The sequence below is a fragment of the Podarcis erhardii genome, assembly GCF_964252035.2.
Source record: "Podarcis erhardii genome assembly, chromosome: 1".
Classification (NCBI taxonomy): domain Eukaryota; kingdom Metazoa; phylum Chordata; class Lepidosauria; order Squamata; family Lacertidae; genus Podarcis; species Podarcis erhardii.
In genome coordinates, this window is record NC_138497.1 from 4302391 (window position 1) to 4325852 (window position 23462).

Consider the following 23462-nt stretch of genomic DNA (forward strand, 5'->3'; position numbering starts at 1 on the left):
CCTTGCGATTGTGTGTCTGCCCTGCTAAATTTCGTATTCTCCAATCTACCCATTTTCAGGACCAAAGTACAAGCATTCTAAACTCTTTAAAAAAAATCCAAAGTTAATTCTTATCTCGTGTGTCTCCTATTTATGACTCTTCCATTTGCTGTGCTGATAACATTTTCTCTTAAGGAATGTGTGTCTTCTTCAAGTATCCCTACTTAGAACATTTTCTCCTAACTTCATTTGAGTCAGCATGACTACTTGTGATCAAGCTATGAGCTTTGGAGAGAGTAGAATGAAATGTAAATCAGCAATGTTTTGTTGGATGGGTGGCTGGATATCATACAATGGAATGACTGGGGCTGCTACTTGCATTCCTAAAGACATAGTTAACATCAGTTATTATGGTCTGGAAATGCACCCATACTGCTTTGTGTGTCAAATGCCTCTTAAAATAAAAACCCAGTGAACAAAAACTAGGCATTCTAATGCAATAAATTATGTTTGGTGTGTATTAGAGTATTCAGCCTTGTAAGGTATGTCAGTATTAGCCTCATATTGCAAATGGAAGGATGAGAGGTTTGTTTATGGCCATCTAATGAACTCATTCCAAAGGCAAGATTAGAACTATAGACTTCCTGGTTCATGAACCAGCCTCTGCCACTATGCAACAGTTGAAGTTGATTCTGCGCTCTTCAATGCCTTGAAATAAGGCATTCAGATGCCTCATTTAGCCATCCAGTTGAGACTTTTCCGGTTCCCTTTTCCCACTGAAAATTTGCAGTGCTCTGGCTTAAAGTTAAGTTTATAAAGATAGCTTGTGCTTTTAAATGGAAGCATGGCATTAATGGTTTTTAAGTATCAGAACTTAAAGGGAGCTTATGAGTGTTGGAGACTCTTCTTTTCTTTTGGGTTGAAATTCAGTTGCCCATGGGTACAGAAACGGGGGCATTCTGTATTGCAGTTGGGTATTGGAAAAGCTAATACACAAAAACTCCTCTAGATATGGAAGTCTACACTATCTTGAGCTGGAACTGGGGGAAACAAACCATGAAGCTTGGCTTGGAATTACATGTGAACCAACATTCATGGTTTGTTTATCTCCATGCAAGCTGATTAGTAGAAGCCAAGGCTTAGTACAGTACTTGTTTTTCATTTGGGACAAACTAGGAATGTTGGCATCAACGTAAAGCTAGGTCAAGTCTTGTGGTTTGTTTCTCCCAGTACTGGACAAGACAGAGTGAAGTGTAGTATACATTTGAGAAGTATGCACCAGCATTCAGCTCACTTACAGTAAGCAATGGTTTCCTTTCTACTGTGGCTTACCGTAAGATACGTTTCAGCCCAATGTCTGTTACGTCTGTACGTGGGCCATTGTATACCAATAGTCTTGGAAACAATTATCATAGTGAATGGTGAATTTAGAAGTTTGTTTTAGATCAAACTGCTCTTGAGGACGGCAGTCTGGAATCTGCCACATACATCTAAACCTGAAGCAGCAGAAGTGCTGGTGATGCAGAAAGCTTATTTCAGTGCCAAGACCATTCCTCCACCCTCAGTGTTTTTCAGAGAAGCAGAAGTTTGGCCCACAGTTCATCATAGTCATTTGACAGAATTCTCTGAGAGCAGCCAAGCCTCGTTGCAAGCTGCATGCTTTTCTATATTTGGTTTTGTTTAATTTGATGGTAGAGTATCCTGGCTGCCACTCCTGATGTCCAGCTATATTGCACCAACAGAACTTGCTTCTCTTTCTCTTTAAAGAATTTGTTGTTTTTATGATGTCAGTGCTTTGATGTCTTTAGAACCAACTGTGCCTTCCCTTTTCCTCTCTGCCCAAGTTAAGCTTTTCAGAAAGATCATGTGTTTCTCAATAATTCTGAAAATGTTTTCTTGTTAGGAAGTAGAATCTTAAGTGCTTTATATTTCTTATGACCCTTAATTTAGCTGCTGTGGTGGTGCAACGCCTTCACTGTGTCCCTTTAAACAGTTTCTTGTTCTGTGTGTTGATAAGCCCTTCCTCTCTTATCATAGAGCACTCCCTACTTGTAAGTTTGCAGAGGATTCTGATGTTCCTAAGCCAGAGGTTTTCAACCTTTTTGAGTCCATGGCTCTACGTTTTTTTCTCCGGCATTCCTGTGGGGCTCAGGAGCCCAGTTAGGTCACCCCTTGCTTGCAGAGCTGGCAGCCTCTCCCCCTTTTTTGAACACCCTCCCTTGTAGGGTGCCCCCTCAGCCTCCTCTCCTCTCCCCACTCCTTGGGAGTTCCCTGGGCAGCGGCAGCCGCTTCCTCCAGGCCTCTGAGCTGCCCCACCCCCACCCCAAAGAGAGGCGTCTCCTCACACTGGCCCGCAGGGCCCTGGGAAGCACCCCCTGGTCAGACCCAGAGGCACCATTCGCCTGCGGAACCTGTAGCCAGGGCTGCTGCAACAAACAGGTATGCAAGCCTTTGGGAGGCAGAGACGTGAGAGGGCATCAGAGGAGGGAGGGAAGGAAAGAGGGACAGAGGCCAGTGTTGCCTGCGGCACCCCAACCATCCTTCAAGGCACCCCAGGGTGCCACAGCACACAGGTTGAAAACCACTGTCCTAAGCCATTAAATAGCTCTGAGCCAGGGTTGCACGCGCTTGGTTAAAACTCGTTGAAAAGTAATTCAAAATCTGCATTGGGCAAAGAAAGGTTCTGTGGGTTGTAGGGGCGGTTTTCATCCTTTGCCATAATTCCAGTTTTGTTAACTAAGGCAGAAGCAAGAAGCCTTGGAAGGCAACAACCACTAGAAATCCTGTTTGGCCAGCTTTCATCAAATGCTCCCACACATTTTCAAGCAGCCATCATGAATAGAAACTTTTTATCCTAATGAAAGCTGAGATTTTCAGGACGTTGGATTATGTTCCCAACGTGGAATTCCCGCCCCATCTTGTCCTCACTTGTGGTTCCCGCCCCATCTTGTCCTCACTGCTCACTGAAAGGGAGAGGGAAGAGAATCTGTACGAGGGAAGAGGCTCCCAGTACGTTTCCGAGCACAATTCAAAGTGCTGGTGTTGACCTTTAAAGCCCTAAACGGCATCGGCCCAGTATACCTGAAGGAGCGTCTCCACCCCCATCGTTCTGCCCGGACGCTGAGGTCCAGCGCCGAGGGCCTTCTGGCGGTTCCCTCATTACGAGAAGCAAAGCTACAGGGAACCAGGCAGAGGGCCTTCTCGGTAGTGGCACCCGCCTTGTGGAACGCCCTCCCATCAGATGTCAAAGCGATAAATAACTACCTGACATTCAGAAGACATCTTAAGGCAGCCCTGTTCAGTGAAGTTTTTAATCTGTGATATTTTAGTGTATTTCTGGTTTTTATGGAAGCCGCCCAGAGTGGCTGGGGAAACCCAGCCAGATGGGCGGGGTACAAATAATAAATTATTATTATTATTATTATTATTATTATTATTATTATTATTATTATCTGGAGAAACCCTAGAACAGTGTTTGTGGGGAGTGGGGTGTTCATTTTTTCTGGCAAACAGAAAAGCTTGCATTGATGGAACAATTATATCACTACACTAAATTCCACCCAACCTGTTTTTAATCTGGCAGAGTAGATTATTGTAAGAATTTGGGTTGGCAACATGCTATTGATATCCCGCCTCTGTTCCATCATGGAACTCAAAGTGGTATATTTGGGGTTGTAGCCGGGCTCTGGCGAAACCCAGACTAGGTTAGATTCACACCACCACAGTTTGGAAATAGGTTATGCAGCTTTCTATGTTAAAATGTGCAGAATTACTTTGGAACAAGTTACCTTTATTCTGTAATAAATGAATCTTGAAACATGAACCTGATAAGGCCGATAAAGGCTTTGATATGCCAACCTCACTTCCTTTTGAACGTCTCTTTTGCAAAGACTCACCTTTTTCACAGCCAATTGTAAGCTATTCTTCCGAGGTGGAAAAATGCATTGGCAAGCACCACCTTACCTTTGCATATAAATAGACCTGCACAAATATATTCAGAATATTTATTGCATTCTAATAAGTACTTCTGGAGGGGAGCAGGGGGGTGAAGTTTTGCTTCATATAATTGTTTTCTGGGCTGAAGGAAACTGAATTCTTGTGTCTGGACCTGATACTGGTTTTCTTCTCTGGGTCTTGTGTACATGACCAAATAGTATTATCATTGCATGAGCTGAAACTATTACCTCTCTTGCCCTTATCTGCTGCTTAGCCACCTTAAGAGTAAATGTTCAGTAACACAGCTTCCAAATAGTATATTAGCGTTTATATAACTTCAAGCTGTTTGAAGAATAACTGTCCTAAAAAATAAAAATCAGTACCATTTAATTATCACTCTGTAGAAGTAACAGCTTATGACTCTGTAGCCAAAGAAATATTTCAGTAACCTGTATGGACTGGATTCACTTGATTCTTCTGTTTGTTTCCTAATCTTTTTATCTTTGCTGTCCTAGACGTCAAGAAAGATTGGTCCGACCACGCCCTGTGGTGGGAAAAGAAGAGAACATGGCTCCTTAAAACTCACTGGACCTTGGATAAGTATGGAATACAGGCAGACGCCAAACTACAGTTTACTCCTCAGCACAAACTCCTCCGACTTCAGCTCCCCAACATGAAGTACGTGAAGGTGAAAGTGAACTTTTCTGATCGAGTCTTCAAAGCTGTGTCTGACATCTGCAAGACCTTCAGTGAGTATCTGCTGGTTATGGAGCCAAATAAGCAGCTTGCGGCAGCCGTTCTTGATACCTGTTCCGTAATGCGATAGTTATCTGAAGCATCAGCTTTCTAGCAAATGCAGATTAGCCTGCTTCCTCTGGATTGCTTCTTCAACTTCCTAAGGGTTTATTATTGCACATGGCCCTTGTGAAAATAGGAAAGAAAAGCTTTTGGGTGGTGGAACTAGTAAAATACCAGTCAGACAGTGGGAATCTTGTCAGTTATGCACAAATATATTTACTACTTGAGGAATTTATACCACACAGATTAATAAAATTCCCAGAGCAGCATGCCACACATTTAAAACATACAAATTAAAACCATGCAGAAATATAGCAAAGAAAAAAATAAAATCATTGGGAGCAGCACAAAAACAACAAATCCAGCCAAGGTCAGATATATATATATATATTAAAACTCATTGCCTTTAACCAGTAGGCACCAGGTGAGGCTCCCTTGAGAGAGCATTCCACAGGGCAGTTCCACTAAGAAGGGCTTCTCCCAGGGTAGCCCCCTGGCAAACAAGGAACCCTTGAGGATCTTGGTTGTGAGGGCAGGTACATGTGGAGACACGTGGTGCATCAGGATCCTACAAAGATCTGAGATAGTGGAGCGGACTGATGTCATGGGCACTGTTGGTTCAAAGACACTAAAGAAGGGGAAAGCAGTGTTATTTCCCCTATGCAGCTTGTACAATGAAGGAACATTGTGGCAGGCGAACAGTTCCATGCTCTCCAGACATTCCTATTCCTCTTGGCTTCCTTATGGTACAGCCCCAGACACTTGGAGATTGTTATACAATTTAAAATAGAGTTTATTGGGGGTTTGTGTCCTTGAAATTGTGGTTTAATATGTGGATTTTTCATTGGCTTGGTAAAGGAATGTTCATCCTGTCAGCATCCCATTGAAATCTGGCAAACACGTCTGGTTTCTTGTTTTGTTTAAATGGTTTTGATATACTTGTGGATGATATCTCCCATCGGCTGGAGCTCAGTTGGCGCCTTAGTTTCCAAGGAGTTGGAGGAGCTTAAATGGAATGGCAGAGGCTTGAGGAAAACTCCTGCGTAGAGGCTAAATCAGCCTCCACAAGGAACAGGGCCTTCTCGGTGGCCATTCCTAGACCTTTCTCACAAGAGAGTTGCGTTAGGCTTTGTCCAGAAAGATTGCAGCGATGGGGTGGAAGATCATTCTTTTTTAGAAAGGTGTCTTATAAAAAATATTCCATGATTTGGAGTATAAAAGTTGCTGTAAGTTCTTTGAAAGACATAAAATATGCTAATAGTTTTATGTTAATAGATGATAATAGTACATTCCAGAATGGACTTGCCTTCATTGGAGGTTTTAAAACAGAGGTTGGATGGCTAGCTGTCAGGGATTATTCAGCGGTGATTCCTGCATTGCAGGGGGTTGGATTAGATGACCCATTGGCGATCCCTTCGAGTGCCACCATTCTAGGATTCTCTGTAAGTTGGAACGGTGTTATATTAGGCACATAATTATGTGTATGAGGCATTAGGAGAGTGGTACATGTTGTACTCCTTCTGGGGTAGTTTGTAGAGTGACTGTGGCAACCCAGGCAGATGGACAGTGTTGGTTAGAACATGATGGTGATAATGCCAAAATTGCAGTTTCGATCGTTGTATGAAACAGCTGCATAGTCCTGCATTGCAGGGGTTGGACTAGATGATCCTGAGGGTCCCTTCCAGTTCTATGATTCTGTGGTGATGAAGATTTGTCCACCTTTGGTCCCCACCCTCTCTCACCTGTGGCTCCAAGAAGCTGTCAGTGGGCCGTCACTAGGAAACTACTGGCCACCTAAACCAGGTGAGGGTAGCCGATGGGTCTCAAATCCTCAGTGAGTTAGGGACTTCTGCTGCATGTGAAGACAGGCTCTAGTGGATGAGACCAATAGTGGGATCAGTGGTCAAGAAGGTGGCTTCTGTACATGCTGTAGAGGGAAGTGGAGGGCACATGGGGCTTATCAGCCTGAGAAGGTAGCCCATCGAGGAGAAGGTCAACTCTGATCCTAAACCTACAGTGGCTTGCTGTTATCTTCGGAAGAAGAAAAAAGCTAAGGTAGATAATCCCGAGTGGAGCCCATAAGCCAAGTTGGTGCCAAACATATTGCTTTGCTTTGCTTTGGACCACATCATCAAGGCTGAGCGTGGGGTCTTGATGTCTGGGCAGCCCAGGACATCCATACACACTTTGGTGCTGTTAACACAGTGGTTTGACTTCACCTCCGGAGGTGCACTCAGTACAGACAGTTGCCAACAACAATTATATAAATCGAAAGTGAATCGATAGGGCACCTTTCCCTAAACTAATAGTAGTCATTGTGGTTCCCGCCATGCTGGCTGGGGCTGTTGGAAGTCCAACAACATCTGGAGGACACTGTGTTAACTACCACTCTTTTAGTTTGAACCCTGCCCAATTTGAACTATAAAATTGTGGTTTTCTTGAGTCAAAATGAGAGTACCCCTAAACTTTTTTTTTTTTTTAAAGAAAAAAAGCACTGCCTGTATCCTTTGCATTTTAGACTGGAAAAAATCCCCTTATTTGAATGTACTGGAAGATTGGCAGCTGGTCATAAGATGTACTGACACTAAAGGCAGATTATGAGGGTGCTGTGTTTATAAGAAAAATGGCTATCAAAAGGCCATTCTTTTCCCATAGATCAAAGCTGCCCAACTTGTTGTCCAAGTTCAAATCTTTTTGACTCAGAGTTCAAGCTAAATCTGCCTTAGCTCTTTAATGTTGCTTGCCTTTGTTCTTTTTTGTTGTGCTGGTTTTGGTGACATCTTTGTTGATTTGATTTGTCTCTTTTATTGGATGGTGTGTGAGTTATTATGAATATTGGTGAATATAAATATTACAAGTTTAATTTAAAAGATTTATACCCTGCCTTTAACTGGAATGATAAGGCAGTTTACAACAGATGTTAATAATACAATATGAAATCTGATTCATAACACACATGTGCATGCACACATAAGAAAACGTCATAAGAAGAGGCTCACTGGATCAGACCAAAGGTCCAGCTAGTTGAGGCCAGTTTGTGTTCTTAACACTGCTAAATACGTGGATGTTTAGGTCGGTCACACACTTCCTCAGCTACAATTTATTCTAAAAGATCCTGCCCTTCATCCAGGTTTTGCTTTTTAAAAAGCTGTTGGGAGTGCCTTAGTACCAAACTAGATGTGAATTAGACAGTATACAAGGGTGAGCTTTTAATCAGGATTGCAGTGTGTGAGATTGAGAGTGGAATCCTTCCTTCCCCAGTTGCAGTCTCATTGAAAATCTCCCGCCCCGCCCCCCCAAGAAAAGAGCTCCCATTGATACCAGTGAAAATCTCACAGCCCTCCCTGCTTTTAAATTAACAACAACAACAACAACAACAACAATGCCTATAAATACTTTCTAATTATGTGTTTCACATCCTTGCATCTAGTTTGGCCCTCTGTCTTGCTACAGAAGCTGTGCTGATCAATTAAAAGTTACATACTGTTGAATTCTTCTTTTACTATGTCAAATTTCTACTTTGGGTTACTTGTCAAAAGCAAAACACCATTTGTGCCTTATGTCTAATAATAACCTTTACTAACACGCCCATCCATGCTGAATGCTAGGATCTCTGTTGAACCATAAAGTGGGAGCATCCTTAAACAAACAAACTTCTGTTTATATGTTGAGAGAGAGAATCCTTACCTACTCAGTGCTGCAGGGAAAAGAAGGGCATGGGGAAGAGAGCATGAATACAAGTGGGCAACCTGTGGCCCACATTCAGCCCTGAGGCTTTATTTGTAGCCCATGGATTATTGATAAAATTGGCTATTGGAATTTGCACCCCCTCTACTATATTATTAAGATAAGAGTCGCAGAGAAGAGTTTGAATATGTGAATGGAAAGATTTCTGAGTGCCCAACCCTGCCCATAGCATTGTTTTTCAGTCAAACATTTTGATTTAGTGTTAACAGACCACAGCAACACTTAACTTTGTTTTATCTGCCTAATTCTCTGTGTAGTGTCTTCTGAGAGATGTTGGTGTCAGTATTGTCCAGCCTTATTTAAATAAAGGCCAGTTCTGAAGTGAAAACTAAGTCAGAGTTTGCAACCGGAATCTTGCAACTTGAGCTTTGTTATAATCAATCTTTTTTTGCTTTTAAAATAAAAATGGGTAACTCTTGGCTGACCTATTTCTGTCAAGAGGCAGGAAGTGAGCCACTGTAAGCAAACGTATTATAGCATCAAAGTGATAGCCACAAATTGGAGAATTAATTTAAAAGCATGTAGTATTATTGATGATTGATTTAAAATATCCTTCCAGTTCACGTTAGATCATTTCCCATACTGATTCTAAAGGCTGGGGCAGAAAACAAGCATAAACCCATTGATGTACAAACAAAATTGCACTTTATTAGAATGCTTCCTTTAAAAACTACAACAACCCTAGCCACACTGAGTCTAGAAAGCCAGATCAAAAGGAGGTCTTACTACTCTTCCAAAAAGTGTGTGTGCAGATTTAGCAGGTGGGAATCCACAAATTTCTTTCGGGGAGGAGGGAGAAATAGAGGGGAGCAGTCAACAAGATTTTTCTTTGTTGTTCTGAATTTGGCACAGCAGTATCATTAAGAAGACTGCCTCAAAAGTATGTTGGGCCTAACCCTGTCCACATGCTGAGATAATATTATGAGGCTGTTCTCTGGATATCCTGTCTTTGGGAATGAGGCAGGTGGTGACTGAAGAGCTTTGGCTTTTTAATTGGTGTTTGATTGGAACTGCTTTAGGCTGCTCAGGTGTGTTTGGTCATTTGTGTTTGCAATACAGTGAACCCTCCGGATACGAATTAAATTTGTTCCGGGGGTCCGTACTTAACCTGAAAAGTCTGTAATTGGAGGCGTTGCTGCTGCGCGCACACGTGGCGCAATAGAGCGCTTCTGCACATGCGTGCACAGCAAAACCCAGAAGTATACACTTCCGGGTTTGCCGTGTTCACAACCCAAAAGTTACGCATCCAGAGCGGTACGTAACTCGAGGGTTCACTGTATGTGTTGTGATACTTGAGAAAGTCTTGACTGAGTGTTTTTAAATGGCTTAATTTGCTATGTGCCTTAAGATCATCATGTTATAATTGCCATACAGTACAGTGGTACCTTGGGTTACAAACGCTTTGGGTTACAAACTCCGCAAACCTAGAAGAAGTACCTCGGGTTGAGAACTTTGCCCCAGGATGAGAACAGAAATCACACGGCGGTGGCGGAAGGCCCCATTAGCAAAAGCGTGCCTCAGGTTAAGAACGGTTTCAGGTTAAGAACGGACCCCTGGAACGAATTAAGTTTGTAACCCAAGGTACCACTGTACTTAAATTTGAGCAGAGGTAGGGGACCTTCATCTCCCTACCCCTGATGTAAATACAGAAAGAGAATTTCATTCTCAAGGGAAAAGTAAAGTGTGTTTTTGTTTCTGTGGCATTTTGTGTGATCTTAAACATTTTAGACTTCTCTTGAGCTTAGCCTAATATTGCTCCAGCAATCCTTACAGCAGCCATGAGAATATGTATTGAACTCTCATTCAAAAGTGAGTGTTTGGTGTAATTATTGCGGTGTTAATGGATTTGGATGATGGGACTGAGGCAGGGAGCTAGGGGCTTGCCTCAAGACATCTAGCAAATTTTACAGCCGAAGCAAGAATTGATCCAGGACTTTTTGTTTCACAACTCAGCCTCTTAGCCCCTGCCGGACAGTAGCTCTTCTGTAAGTGAGAGTTAATTTCCTGTATGCTCTTGATATACAACTTTGCTGAACTTTGTAATGTCTTTTTCCAGATGTGATCTGTCTTTCCCTCCCCCACTCAAAAAGAAACCCTGTGGTGATTCTCTCCCCCCACCCCCTTGTCTCAATGCAGCTTGCATAGAAAAGAACTAGAGGAAACACTGGCTAGTAGTTTCCCACTGGGATTAAATTTCTCTGTGCTCCCACCCCTTTCCAGGATAGGCTCTTCCCCACCCCCACTCCTCCCCTCTCCCCTTGGGAGCAGAAGAAAAACAGAAAACTTAAAATTCTCAGCATGTTCCCTTATAATGGGGCTGTGATAACCGTGTCGTAAATAGTGTTTATTTTCATTATTGTCTTGTTTGTCTGACTACTTAATACTTGTGGTATAATGTCTTGTGTACAACTTTCCTTTTAATTCTCACGGCAGGGAAAACCCAACCTAAATTTGATGAAACTTAATGAAAGGAGAGACTTTCTATTTTTAACAACTACATTACTGGTTGAATCATGCCAAGGGGGTGGTGTGTACATGTCACATCTTCCCTGTTTGTCTCTGTGTGCTTTTCTGCTCTCCCTGCCACCACTATTAGAGTAAAAGAGCTTCCCTCTTCAACTGAATTCTTAAATGAATTTCTTAACGTTTGCTACGTGAGTGGATTTTTCCAACATATTTTTGTTCGTTCTTTGATTCTTACAAGTAGATTTCTTGGGATTCCGTGGTAAAGTGTTGTTTAGTCATGTCTGATTCTTCGTGACCCCATGGACCAGAGCACACCAGGCACTCCTGTCTTCCACTGCCTCCCGCAGTTTGGTCAAACTCATGTTCGTAGCTTCGAGAACACTGTCCAACCATTTCGTCCTCTGTCGTCCCCTTCTCCTTGTGCCCTCCATCTTTCCCAACATCAGGGTCTCTTCCAGGGAGTCTTCTCTTCTCCTGAGGTGGCCAAAGTATTGGAGCCTCAGCTTCAGGATCTGTCCTTCCAGTGAGCACTCAGGGCTGATTTCCTTCCGAATGGAGAGGTTGGATCTTCTTGCAGTCCATGGGACTCTCAAGAGTCTCCTCCAGTACCATAATTCAAAAGCATCAATTCTTTGGCGATTAGCCTTCTTTATGGTCCAGCTCTCACTTCCATACATCAGTAAGCCACTCCAGTATCCCTGCCAAGAAAACTCCATGGACAAAGACAACAGGTTTTCCATGGTAAAGTACATGCTCCTAACAAAATGCCTGAAGCTGTGTGTGCAAATATACAACTATCATTGTCTTTCTCGCCTACCCCCATCACTGTTACCTTGTGAACTTTTGTTTGCCAGAATCCTACTTTTTGAGAGAGAAAAGCTGTGTGTAGCCCCTATCCCCGTAGCTCTTTTTTGTTACAAATCCTGCCACCAAACTCTTCTGGTTACGCTTTCCCCCTCTGGAAATAACTCTTCTACTCTCCTCACCCTCCTGGTTGTGAAAATGCCTGGATAATGATAGTCTTTAAGACAGCAGCCTGAGCCACAGTTTCCCCTTGTGCCAGAAGGGAAAGGATGTTTATTCTTAGATAGCTGTGAGAGTTGAAGGACTTCAGAGAATCTGAGTAACTGTGGGACACATGGCTCTTTGGAACCCGTGAGTGAAGAGCTGGTTAAAAATAGGCTGTTAAAATGCTTGACTTTGTGGTGGAAGTGGAATGACTTTCATAGCACTAATAAAGGGAGCGTGTTCATGTCCTCCTTTAATGGCTCTGGTAAAGTAGGGGTGGGTCGCCACAATTATTCTGGCAACAGCTGCCAATGCCATGCATCGTTTGGCTCCCAGTGCACTGTGCAAGGGGGCAGAGAGGGAGACGCTCATGTATGCACCATCCTCAAGGCATTTTGGGCACCTTGGAACCAGTCTCCCTTGGCATAGAGCAAGATATCACTTTGCTTGTCATCCGTTATTACTAGGCATAGGGCTCCTGTTTGGCCCAGGCAGCATATCACGCTCTTGGCCTGGGCAGCATGTTGCTCTTAAGTGTCAGCACACCCTACTCCCGTCACTGTTTTTGTGTGTAGCGCAGAACGGAGGAAGTCACATGTTGTGCTAGTGCTACTTGAGGCTTATTCTTGAAGACGCAGAACACATAGGGAAATAGAGGATTTGAAAAGCTATGATGGTGTTTATTTAGATTTTTCACACCACCTTAAGAGAGACCTTACTTTGCCTAATATACTGAAATCAATTTATATTTAGTGTTCAAGATAAATGTCTTAAGGAACAACAGTATATAAGGCAATTTCATAGGGGAGACCTTAAAGAAAAATATTAAGTGAGCAGCCATTAAAACTTGCAAATTTTCTTCTGAAACTGAGAGAATACATGGCTTTTTGGGGGGGGAGGTGTTAGAAACTGTATTGTGTGCCCATTAGGATTTCCTGGGTGTCTGATTAAGAACAGCAGTAAAATGATGCAAAGTAGAAAAAGAATTTGATATGAAACATAGCTGAGTAATCTTGCTCGCAGTGAACTGGGCAGTACTGACCAGGCTGAACTTTGCCACCATACTATCTCTCTTAAATGCTTAGGCTTTTGGAAATTCTTGCCTTCTCACACTTCTGTTAAGTGAGCATGTTATGAACGTGTACAATTACAGCTCTTTTTTATGCTCTGTGTTTCTTGAGGGGTGTAGAGCACAGCATTTTCCTTGTAGCACAGAAGGCTCATATACCAGAACACTGATTGCTTTGTTCATCAATGAAGACTGAAAGTCCAGCTTATGAAGCCTAGACAAAAGCCATTGGTAGCAGTGTTTTTATTAGCAAAGCTCTAGAACCCTGATGTTGGGAAAGATGGAGGGCACAAGGAGAAGGGGACGACAGAGGATGAGATGGTTGGACAGTGTTCTCGAAGCTACCAGCTTGAGTTTGACCAAACTGCAGGAGGCAGTGGAAGACAGGAGTGCCTGGCATGCTCTGGTCCAGGGGGTCACGAAGAGTCGGACACAACTAAACAACAACAAAGAATCTGAACATCTGAGACTTAATACTTCTCAGTGTATACTAATTAATGGAGTGGGTGGGGGAGGGGTGGGGAAGAGTAGGGTTATAATCATTTGATTTCCCCACAAGTCAATCTGTTGACAACATACTAACTGTCCTGTTGCTGTATACGTTGTGTTGGTTTGGGCCCAGTTCTCCAATCAGTTAAGGTCATTTTGAATCCCAATTCTGTCTTAGCTATGCCCCCCCCCCCCGTTTGGTGTCATCTGCAGATTTGATGGGCATCCCCTCAATTCCTCTTTTCAAGTCATTTATAAAGACACTGAACAACAACGGGCCCAGGACAGACCTCTGTGGCACCCTACTAATGTAACCTTACTGTACAAAAGTAAGTCTTCTTTTGCTCCATTCCCTTTTGCATCTGGCCCCATCCACAACTGGCTTGCAGCTCGCAGAAAGGATTTTTTACGTTACACATTCCGGATGCTGGCCACAGATTTTTTTTAAAGGTTAATAAAGCAGAAGGGATGTTCTGGAGAACAGGGATGGCAGCAGGGGGGAGCATTGACTGTAAAGGATGTTGCCCCCTTTGACTGAGGGTCCTTGGCTTTCAGCACGCTTTAGTCGGCTCCTGCTTCCTTGCAATGGCTTTCCAAAAGGCACAGCTCATTTCTACACACAGTGCACACACATGGCAAAAGAGAAGGGTGGAATCAAAACATTAAGGGCCAGGGGACCCATAATGGTTTGGATCAGTCTCTGGTTTGGATGTTACTCGAAACTGCATACACAGGTTTCTACATATCTTTGGGAGCAAGTTTATTTGCAATAGAAATAATAGCATTTGGGTTCGGACTTTGGTGACTGTGTTTTAAAAGCGTGGTCAGTCATGGGTTAAATTTGCATCAACACTTCGCCTAATTCAAGGGTCATCAACATGGTGCCCTTCAAACGTTGCTGGACCAACTCTCACCATGTGTGTGCTCACCAAATAACTTGTGCCTCACAGCTTCTGTAAAGCATTTTGGTATGCCTTTTATCTATACAAATAAATTCAGCAACTGTTCTTGGTGAAGATGAAAGTGGCTGCATGACTAAGGTGTGTGTTCTTGTAAAGGATGTTCTGTCTCTTCAGGTGTTGAAACATAATCTCATTGTGCATCATTGGTACAGTGGTGCCTCGCAAGACGAAATTAATCCGTTCCGCGATTCTCTTCGTCTAGCGGTTTTTTCGTCTTGCGAAGCAAGCCCATTGACAGCTTAGCGGATTAGCGCTATTAGCGGTCTAGCGGCTTTTAGCGATCAGCTGAGAAGCGGCTTATCAGCGGAACAGCTGATAAGCGGCTTAGCGCTTAGGGAAAGGGCAAAAAAAAGCGGGGGGGGGGAACCGCGGGAACTCGCAAGATTTTTTCGTCTTGCGAGGCAACCCCATAGAGAAATTCGTTTAGCGAAGCGCCTCCAAAACGGAAAACCCTTTCGTCTAGCGGGTTTTCCGTCTTGCGAGGCGTTCGTATTGCGGGGCACCACTGTATTTTGAATGGGTGGCAGTGAAACAAAGCTAGGCAGTGAGGTAGAAATCATCTCCCAAAGTTGCTATGCGCTAGCCTATATGTATGATTGGTGTGTCTCCCCCCCCTTTTTTTTTTTCCAGGGAGAGGGTCTCAATCAGGACAGAATGTCCTCTGGCATTCAGAAATGCTATTTAAAATTTCCACCCCTATGACTGCCAATAAAATTCTATAAAGAGCTGCTTGGTTCTTCCAGTTGCACATGTTAGGTGACAACTGGCTACATCTTGATAGGCATAAAAAAGCAAGCCTGGGAGGAACAAAAACTCTGCAGAATGGCATAATGCCTGAGCTTTTATATGTGCTGTTAAGTAAAGGGAGGTAATATGAAACTGACTAGGAGATAATTTGAAACAGATATTGTTTCTCCGAAAATCTTTTCAGATTTGGAATATTTTAAAGTAAGGGTGAAGAAGGAGAAAGGTGGGGTTTGCCTGTAAAGTCTACAACATTCATAAACTCAACTTCTGACTTGGCTATAGAACAGTTTCTGCTGCCCGTGTAGCCAGGTTTTAACTGCCAGTTATTTTGAAATATTGGTAAGTGCAGTCCTGTTGAACAGAACAGTTAGATTGCTTGCAAATTGATAGTCCCTCTGTGAGGCTCAACTCCCATTAACTGTCAGGGGTTCTGTATGGCCAGCATGACATTTAAACTGGATCACTGGTCTGCTACATTGCAGTACTGGCCAGGACATAGCCAAAAGTTCCCTTAAAGTGAAAGTTCTATTGGCAGTCATGTCCTGTTCCTGTCTGCTTCCTGGAGACAAGAGCGTAATTATCGGTTGCCTTTGTTTTAAAACCTTTGCAGATCAGATTAAAGTATCCATTGCAAAGTGGAAAAGATTTGGACAGGGCATCGTTACTAGTGAGGACTAAGTGTATCTCTCATTAGTCATGGCTATTAATAAGGATATAGGTGCATTGGTCCCAGAAAAAATAACTTGATATCTATCAGATTAGATGGAATAACTTGTAGCAGCAGCAGCTGTTTTGTTCTTCTGGCCTGGACAGTACTATATCACCTATTCTCCAATATCTGATGGGAGGAAATTTTCCTGGGAGGGCATTCTCCCAATAGAGCCAGAAACTTGAGTCCCCGATTGTTATGTCTCTTAGATTGTAAGCCATTTTGGGAACCTTTTTGGCTTAGAGAGCAGGGAATCAATGCTTTAAATAAAGTGAGGAGATGGCCTTCATCTGAAAATAACACCTTGAAAGTGTCCTAATGGAATGTTTAAAGAGAGTCCCCTTGTAGCCTAGTATTCAGTCTTCCTAAAGTTGTGTTGCAAAGCTCAATTCTAGCTCCAAAATCTGGAGGCTTTTAAATTATGAGAATGAGTTCCACTCATCTTTTAGTAGGCTTCTGGATAATAAGAAATATGAAACCTGTGGCTAATTGTTGTTAAGGCCTCAGACTCACAGAGGATCCCAGTGGGATTTTCCTGGCAAGTAATCCACACACCTTTCTGTTCCCTGTAGCTCCCCTCCCCCCTCTTTACTTTAGCATGTCTTTTGCTGTGTTCCTCAGATAAAAACTTCAAACAGAGGAAGATAAATCATCAGCCAGGATGGGAAGGAAGTAAAGTTTTATGATATGTCAGTTGGCCTAACTTGCTACTGAAACATACCTCCAATGATCCTTCGAATGGTTTGGCATTTGCAACTGGAAAGAGTAGGTAAGGGAGACTGTTGCCTGCAATTCGCCTTCTGAAGAGGTAGTTCAAGGTAGAGGTGTGTAAATGTGCACTACTTTGGCAGTACAGGAAGGTTAAAACACCTCCGTTGGCGTCCTACTTGGGAATGAATGACACAAGCATGTATTTCGAACCACTTTTTGTGAGAGAGGCAGGAGTAGATGCAGCTCTTTAGCAAAGTGTGTCTTTCTATAATATCCGTATTTGCTGTTAATGTGTGTAGTGGTTCTAGGGGTTGCTCGTGCGTAAGCCGGTGCAAACACCTGGCTGGGTTGCCTGAGTGAACCTTTTCTGTCCGGACAGCCACTCACCCATGGCTGTCTCAGTCGCTGGCAGAATCTGTCAGTGGGTGTTTCTTAAACTTCTTCCAGCAAAGAAGCTCTTTGATGCCTAGTCTCCTCCTACTCTCTCTGCGCGAAAGCCTTCTGCGCAAGGAGGGCAAGGGCAGCGGAGGACCCCTACTCTCCCCGCTGGTCCCCGGCAAGGAGTCATGGGACCGCCTCGCCGCTTCCCCCATCTGCCCTCCTTCTCCACTGGTGCTACGCTGATTCTCTTCCCCAGAAGATGGGCTGCCTCTCCCAATCCCGGGACGCTCTCTGGGACCCCTTTGGATTTTGCTCTCTCCCTCCGGCACTGATGGCAGTTCCCTGACAATGTGTAATGTGTGAAATGGCCTTCAGAGCCCCAGGATTTTTCAGTATGTCAAAAGCAAAGTACAGTGGTGCCCCGCAAGACGAACGCCTCGCAAGACGGAAAACCCGCTAGACGAAAGGGTTTTCCGTTTTGGAGGCGCTTCACAAAACAAATTTCCCTATGGGCTTGCTTCGCAAGACGAAATGTCTTGCGAGTTCCTGCGTCTTTCCCCCCCTTTTTTCACCCTTTTCCTAAGCCGCTAAGCCGCTTATCAGCTGATCCGCTGATAAGCCACTTAACAGCTGATCGCTAAAAGCCGCTAAACCGCTAATCCGCTAAGCTGTCAATGGGCTTGCTTCGCAAGACAAAAAAACCGCTATACGAAGAGCCTCATGGAACGGATTAATTTCGTCTTGCGAGGCACCACTGTATGTGGTTGTTGGCATCCATCTGTCTCGAGAGACAGTGGAGCAGTGCACCTTTGGAGGTGAAGTCAAACCATCAGAGAGTTACAGCGCCTGCTGTGGCTGAAGAGACCAATACGGGAGAGACATGTTTTGTTGTGGCTGGGGCAGATAAAGACAAAAATGAAGGCACTGAAAGTAATAAAACACGCTAATTTTAGCATGTATAACAGAGCCCTGTGTAGAAATGTACTTTCTACAGATTGTCATCTGAAAAAAGTTATGTAATTACAGCTTTGATTTAAGATTTCACTGGTACTAGTATCCATTCCACTTGCCCAAATTGACTTGTGTTAATTCACAGTGTTCTTTCTTTCTTCTGTTTTGTTTTCTATTTTCTTCTTTATTTTTATTTATATTAGTTTGATTTTTAGTGTATTGTATGGTGAAAAGTTTCAATAAAAATATACCAAGAATTGGAATGTTTCCCATTAAAAATCATTAATTTTAGAACATTTTCCAGCCTCCACATATTGAAAGTAACCTTTTTGTCAACAAAAACCTACATCTGATAGTTATACAGTACATTGCCATTCTTTTGTGACTCATAAGCTTTTTCTTAATCTGATTCCCCCCCCCATGTGTTTCAATTGTTTTAAAATCCATGTAGAAAATTCCTAAAATGTAGCGAGAGCCTTTTCATGTAGATGATCGGGGAGATTATTTTGGCAGGAAACAATTCCACTGCTTGCAAGTCTCTCTTCCCTCTTTTCTCTCTCTCTTACTGTTTTATATTTTTATGTCTTCAGTATGTTGGGACACTTCCAATTAGTCTTGCTTCCCGAAAGCTCATTGGCACTGCAACAGACCCTCCCCAGAAAAAGAGCATTCACAAAGTGCTGTTTCAGCTTTGGAGAGAATGGAAACGCTTGACCTTCATTCAAGTGAATATTTTAAGCATAGGCCAAATGCATAAATCGACAATAAAACATCCTAAACATGCTTTCATATAATGATCTTGGTAAAACTGATGAAGTACAAATTAACTTCCAGTTCTGATCCAGTTGTGCTCTTCACATTATGTGTAGTCTTCATTTGTGTGAGCACAGATTTTATGCACTATGTGTATAAAATCACATCCTTTTGCATTTGTTAGCCAACTCCCACCCCACTATTCATTTCTCCCGTGTATCTTAACAAATCCCCCAAATAATTACTAAGCAGTAGCTCAGTGGCAAAAGGCTGAGCTATGGTCCATGAAGATCCCACTTACAATCTCACTTCTGATATAAACTCTGTTAATGTCCATAGCTAAGCTTCAGTCTCCAAGTTGGACTCAAGATTTAAAGTCCAAGAGGACCAGGTCAGTGCAGTGGGGTGAGGCCCTATTACTGAATATCTGGTAATAGTTAAAATTATCCAGATCTTAAGAGTAGAATTATCCATGCATTCAGTTAAGAGTAGAATACATGGATAATTCAGTGAAATGTTACCCTTGCTTTTGTGGTAATGTTTGGTATGTGGCTTGTTTGAAATCACCTCTCCCTTCAAAGACAGCCTTATTATTGTTAGTTAAATTGCATAAAACTCATAACTCTGATGGAAGATCATCTCTCAGATTCCCATAGCAATAAAAATCTAGCAGCAAGTCCTGTCTGAGGTTTCTTTGTTCTCAATGTTGATGTGTGACATCAATATCATTAATGATTCACTGGAGCCAGACAGCGCTGAGAAATATCCCCACATTCAGTTGCATTTCCTTTTTTAAGGGAATTTATCCAGCCCTAAAGTGGATTTTCCCAACTTTTCAGCTTACATGCTGTCTCTTTCCACCCCCTTTTCATTTCTCTGAAGCCACAAGCTTTAGTGTACTGACATGTCACTTAAATTTTAAACACTGAAACACTTGGGGTTTTGTTTGTTTGTTTTTTAAAGATGTGTCCCATCTTAGAGAATTGTATTTTGTCCTTTGTGTAGCTTCATCTGTAATCACTTGGGTTTGATAAATCTAAATAGTCATAATTTGGATGGTCATGCAGTTTGTCTCTTGTGCTCTTCTGCATTTCTCCATGTCCTGATGTAACTTATTAAGCATGTTAAAAATGTGCCAAGAAAATCTTTAAATCACTTGGGTTGTGTCAGGGAGTTCTTTTGTGTATGTATGTTTTTGCTTATGCTTGGGCAGGAGTCATGATCACAAAGCCTTGTTCTTTAAAGACACTTAAGAACCATCCTTTGTTCACAAGATCAGTAGCACAATATTTACCGTAGGTTGTGAGTTTCTTTAGCGAAAGACTTATTTCTCTCTCTCTCCAGGAAAGTGCCACATAACTTTAGGTATGAATAGATTCAGATCAACAAAGCATTGTTTCCTGGGATCTGTTGTACCATATGTCCTGTGGACTGTCTGGTCTTCCCCATATAGGGTAAACCCAAGTCCATTGTCAAGATAGCTGCATGAGTTTGAATCACACATCTTTTTGCAGTCTTGAAATGCACATACTCTCTAGTGACTTCATCTAGTGACATCTGTGCCCGTTGCAACAGAGTTCCCTCCCCTCCTTGCAAGGAGGTAGGAGAGACCCAGAACAATGGTGTGCAGAAATTTGGGAGTGTTGCTTCTCTCCTGTCTGCCAGGATACCTGATAATGCCTAACTTGAGTGCATTTTCTGGGTAGCATTCCTTTGAAATACTTTAGTTCCCCAAATCTCTTACACATATTGAAAGTTTGCTCAGCTTAACAGATACTTGCCAGACTGTATTTGCAGGGAGGTGTAAGCCCCTACAGTCCAAAGACAATTGGAAAGCTTTCCCCATTTCCTTCCTCCTTGCAGAGAAATATGAAGTCCATTTGGGAGAGTCAAAATGGCTTCAGGATTGCTATCCTGTACTATTTCAGACACATGGCTTATATACTTATTCATGTGTGTTTGCCTTTACGTTTATGAGCACTTATTCTATATTTGAGACCTTAGAATTCTTATAACAGTATGTTTCTGTGAAAATTGGCACAGCATTTTCTTAGCTGTGTGTTTTGCAACAAGAATCAGTGAAACACGACCATACCCCTTAATGATCAAGCACAGCAGTCGTTTGACCAACCCTGAGGCTTTGAGCTTACTTTATTCTGTTTCATTTTTTTAAAGAACATTTAAGTAGAAGGGGTTTACTTTCCCCTCCAGGGGAAAAACTAGTGAAAACTGAGATAATATCAATGAAGGAAAACTCTAGGAATCGCTCAGCCTGCCCTACTTTGGTTTCCCTTGCTTTCAACTTTAGGTGGCTTTCTGAAACATACATAGTTATTGAGGCATACAACCATGGGGGGAAAGGTTTCAGAAATCATTTTCTATCAAAATGAAATCCTTTCCTTTCTGTGCCGTTTCAGAATAATTGGAAAGAAGGATAAATGTTTTTTTAAAGCTGGGAAAAATGGGGCAGGAAGGAACAGGAAGAAAGGAACTCTGGTGAGATAGAAGAACAAGGCAGTTTCAGAGGGTGTCAGGGCCATGTAAATCGAGATCAGGGTCAGCAGGTTTCCCACCTGTGTGTTACGTGTTCATTTTGCATCCAAAGACAGGCCAGGGGAAAGGGGAAAGCAGAGTGACAATCTGAGTTGCATGAGCATCGGACATGTAAGATTCCTCTGTTACTAGACGGTACCACTTCAGCCTGCCAGGTGGGGCAGGAGTTGTATATTTAACTCCTTTGTCCCATATTAAGGGTTTGCATGTATGTTGTGGATAAAGCTAGAACTCATCTCTATGAAATCCATGCTGACCTTGTCATCCTAGTTTCATAGGTGCAGGGATGGCTTACCTGTGGGAACAGCCAGTCTTTCCCTTACTGTTGAGCATCAGCCATGCAAGACAGTTGCTTGCATGTTCCAGCTCTTAACTAGAGTCATTTCCACATTTACTGTGTTTTCTCTGTTGGCTGAGAGATGTGTTTGTGGGGAAAACCTGTAGAGGGAGGAGAGAGATGGAGAAAAGTGGGGAGTAGCTTGATGACTAGAGAAAGGGAAACTATTTAAAGGCCTTGAGAAGAGCTCTTGGGAAGAACCCTCCATTGCACACAATGTTAAGAAATAATGCATTTTTTAAAAAATAGAAAAACCGTCTTTATATTGCATAGTCTTATGATGTTGGCAGTGGATAGTTGGTATTTGGTACTGTACTAGGAGGAGGAGCTCATTGTAACAGTGACATTCTTGATTGGCGCAGCAAATGGGGCTGGTCCTGGCATCATCCAAGCAGAGGGAAATTCCCTTCAGAAGCTTGTCCTAAGCTCTTGCCGTCTGATTAAAGGGCAAGAAACAATGGCATTCATACAAGGGAATGCAGTACACCGCACCAACTCCCACCGAAATGATTTTTTCCTACTATCATGCAATGGCTGTCTGTGTGTGAGAGAGATGGAATTGACAGATTTAGTTAATTTACACTGACATAGAAAGTCAGTTGCCTTCTCTGAAGTACAGAAGCTTTCTGGAGTATTACACCAAGTTAATCCTGAGTAAAATAAGTACAATGTAATAGTGTGCTTTGACAGCGGGGAAATTGCAGGAGGAAACTTTAAAGTTAATTTCCCCCCCCCTTTTTTTTGTTTTTGTTTTTTTTTTGTTACTGCTCTTCAGTTGCAGAGAACAAACTGGGAAAGCTGTCAGTTTCGAAGCAGTGTTTTGCTTCTGGCAAAATGTGCTTTCTCAGTTATATTCAGCAAGGCTAATTTGGCAAATTCCCTTAAGACCTCAGTTATTTACTTTTATGCACCCAGGTGTAGTTGCTGGAAGATCATTCCAGCATACCAGACAACAAAGGTTTTTAGTCTAGAGATTTTGTGAGTTGATTAAAACTGCAAACCCTATCTTCAGGCTTTATTTTTCCGCCTTTTCTTTTTACTGTTGCCTATGATTCTGAATGTAACCTATATACCTTTGCGCTCTGCCTTTGCAATCCAGCTTCTGCAGTACTTGGAAAACGGGACAAGCGTTGCCATCTGGTAGTCCTTAAGCCGCCCATGGAATTTCTTTGCCTCAGCTACAGAAACTAAACAGCACAATTGCCAAGACCATCTCTTTATTCAAAACATGTTTTAAAACCCTTTTTTGGAAAGCTTTCATTTCATTCTGTGAAGGAAAGGTGGGGGGTAGACTCCTCACGATACACTTAGTGGGTGATTAAAAAGGGCTCTAGTAAGACACCCAAAATGTGCTTATCGTGACTTCTTCATCCCCATGCATCCACTTCATGTGTGTGCCATTTGGACGCTGAACTCTTACCAGGGAATTCAGGCCTTGAACTGAGAACTTGTCCAGTGTTGGGACCTAACCCATTACAGTGGTACCTCGGGTTACAGATGCTTCAGGTTACAGATGCTTCAGGTTACAGACTCCGCTAACCCAGAAATAGTACCTTGGGTTAAGAACTTTGCTTCAGGATGAGAACAGAAATCGCGCACTGGCGGCGCGGCGGCAGCGGGAGGCCCCATTAGCTAAAGTGGTGCTTCAGGTTAAGAACAGTTTCAGGTTAAGAACGGACCTCCGGAACGAATTAAGTTCTGAGGTACCACTGTAGTGTGCGTTCAACCCCCAGAGCCCTCTTCCAGCACACAAGGGATAGAGAGGACACACCAGGCAGTTTGAGGCCTCTGTGTTACTCTGGTTCGAAATAAATACTGGAGCCAGGCTTTGTGCCCTTCTGACCAAGCAGAACCAACATGGATGGG

At 42.8% G+C, this 23462-nt stretch overlaps 1 protein-coding gene across 4 annotated transcripts in view; it reads left to right on the top strand.

Moving 5' to 3' along the window:
- The window catches only part of FERMT2 (FERM domain containing kindlin 2), an 89606-nt gene that overhangs the window by 14872 nt on the left and 51272 nt on the right, over positions 1 to 23462 (top strand). For all 4 annotated transcript variants that reach the window (XM_081860914.1, XM_081860915.1, XM_081860916.1 and 1 more), the window contains exon 2: positions 4431 to 4664. In XM_081860914.1, coding sequence (XP_081717040.1) covers positions 4431 to 4664 — 234 coding nt within the window. The remainder of the gene's footprint in view (positions 1 to 4430; positions 4665 to 23462) is intronic.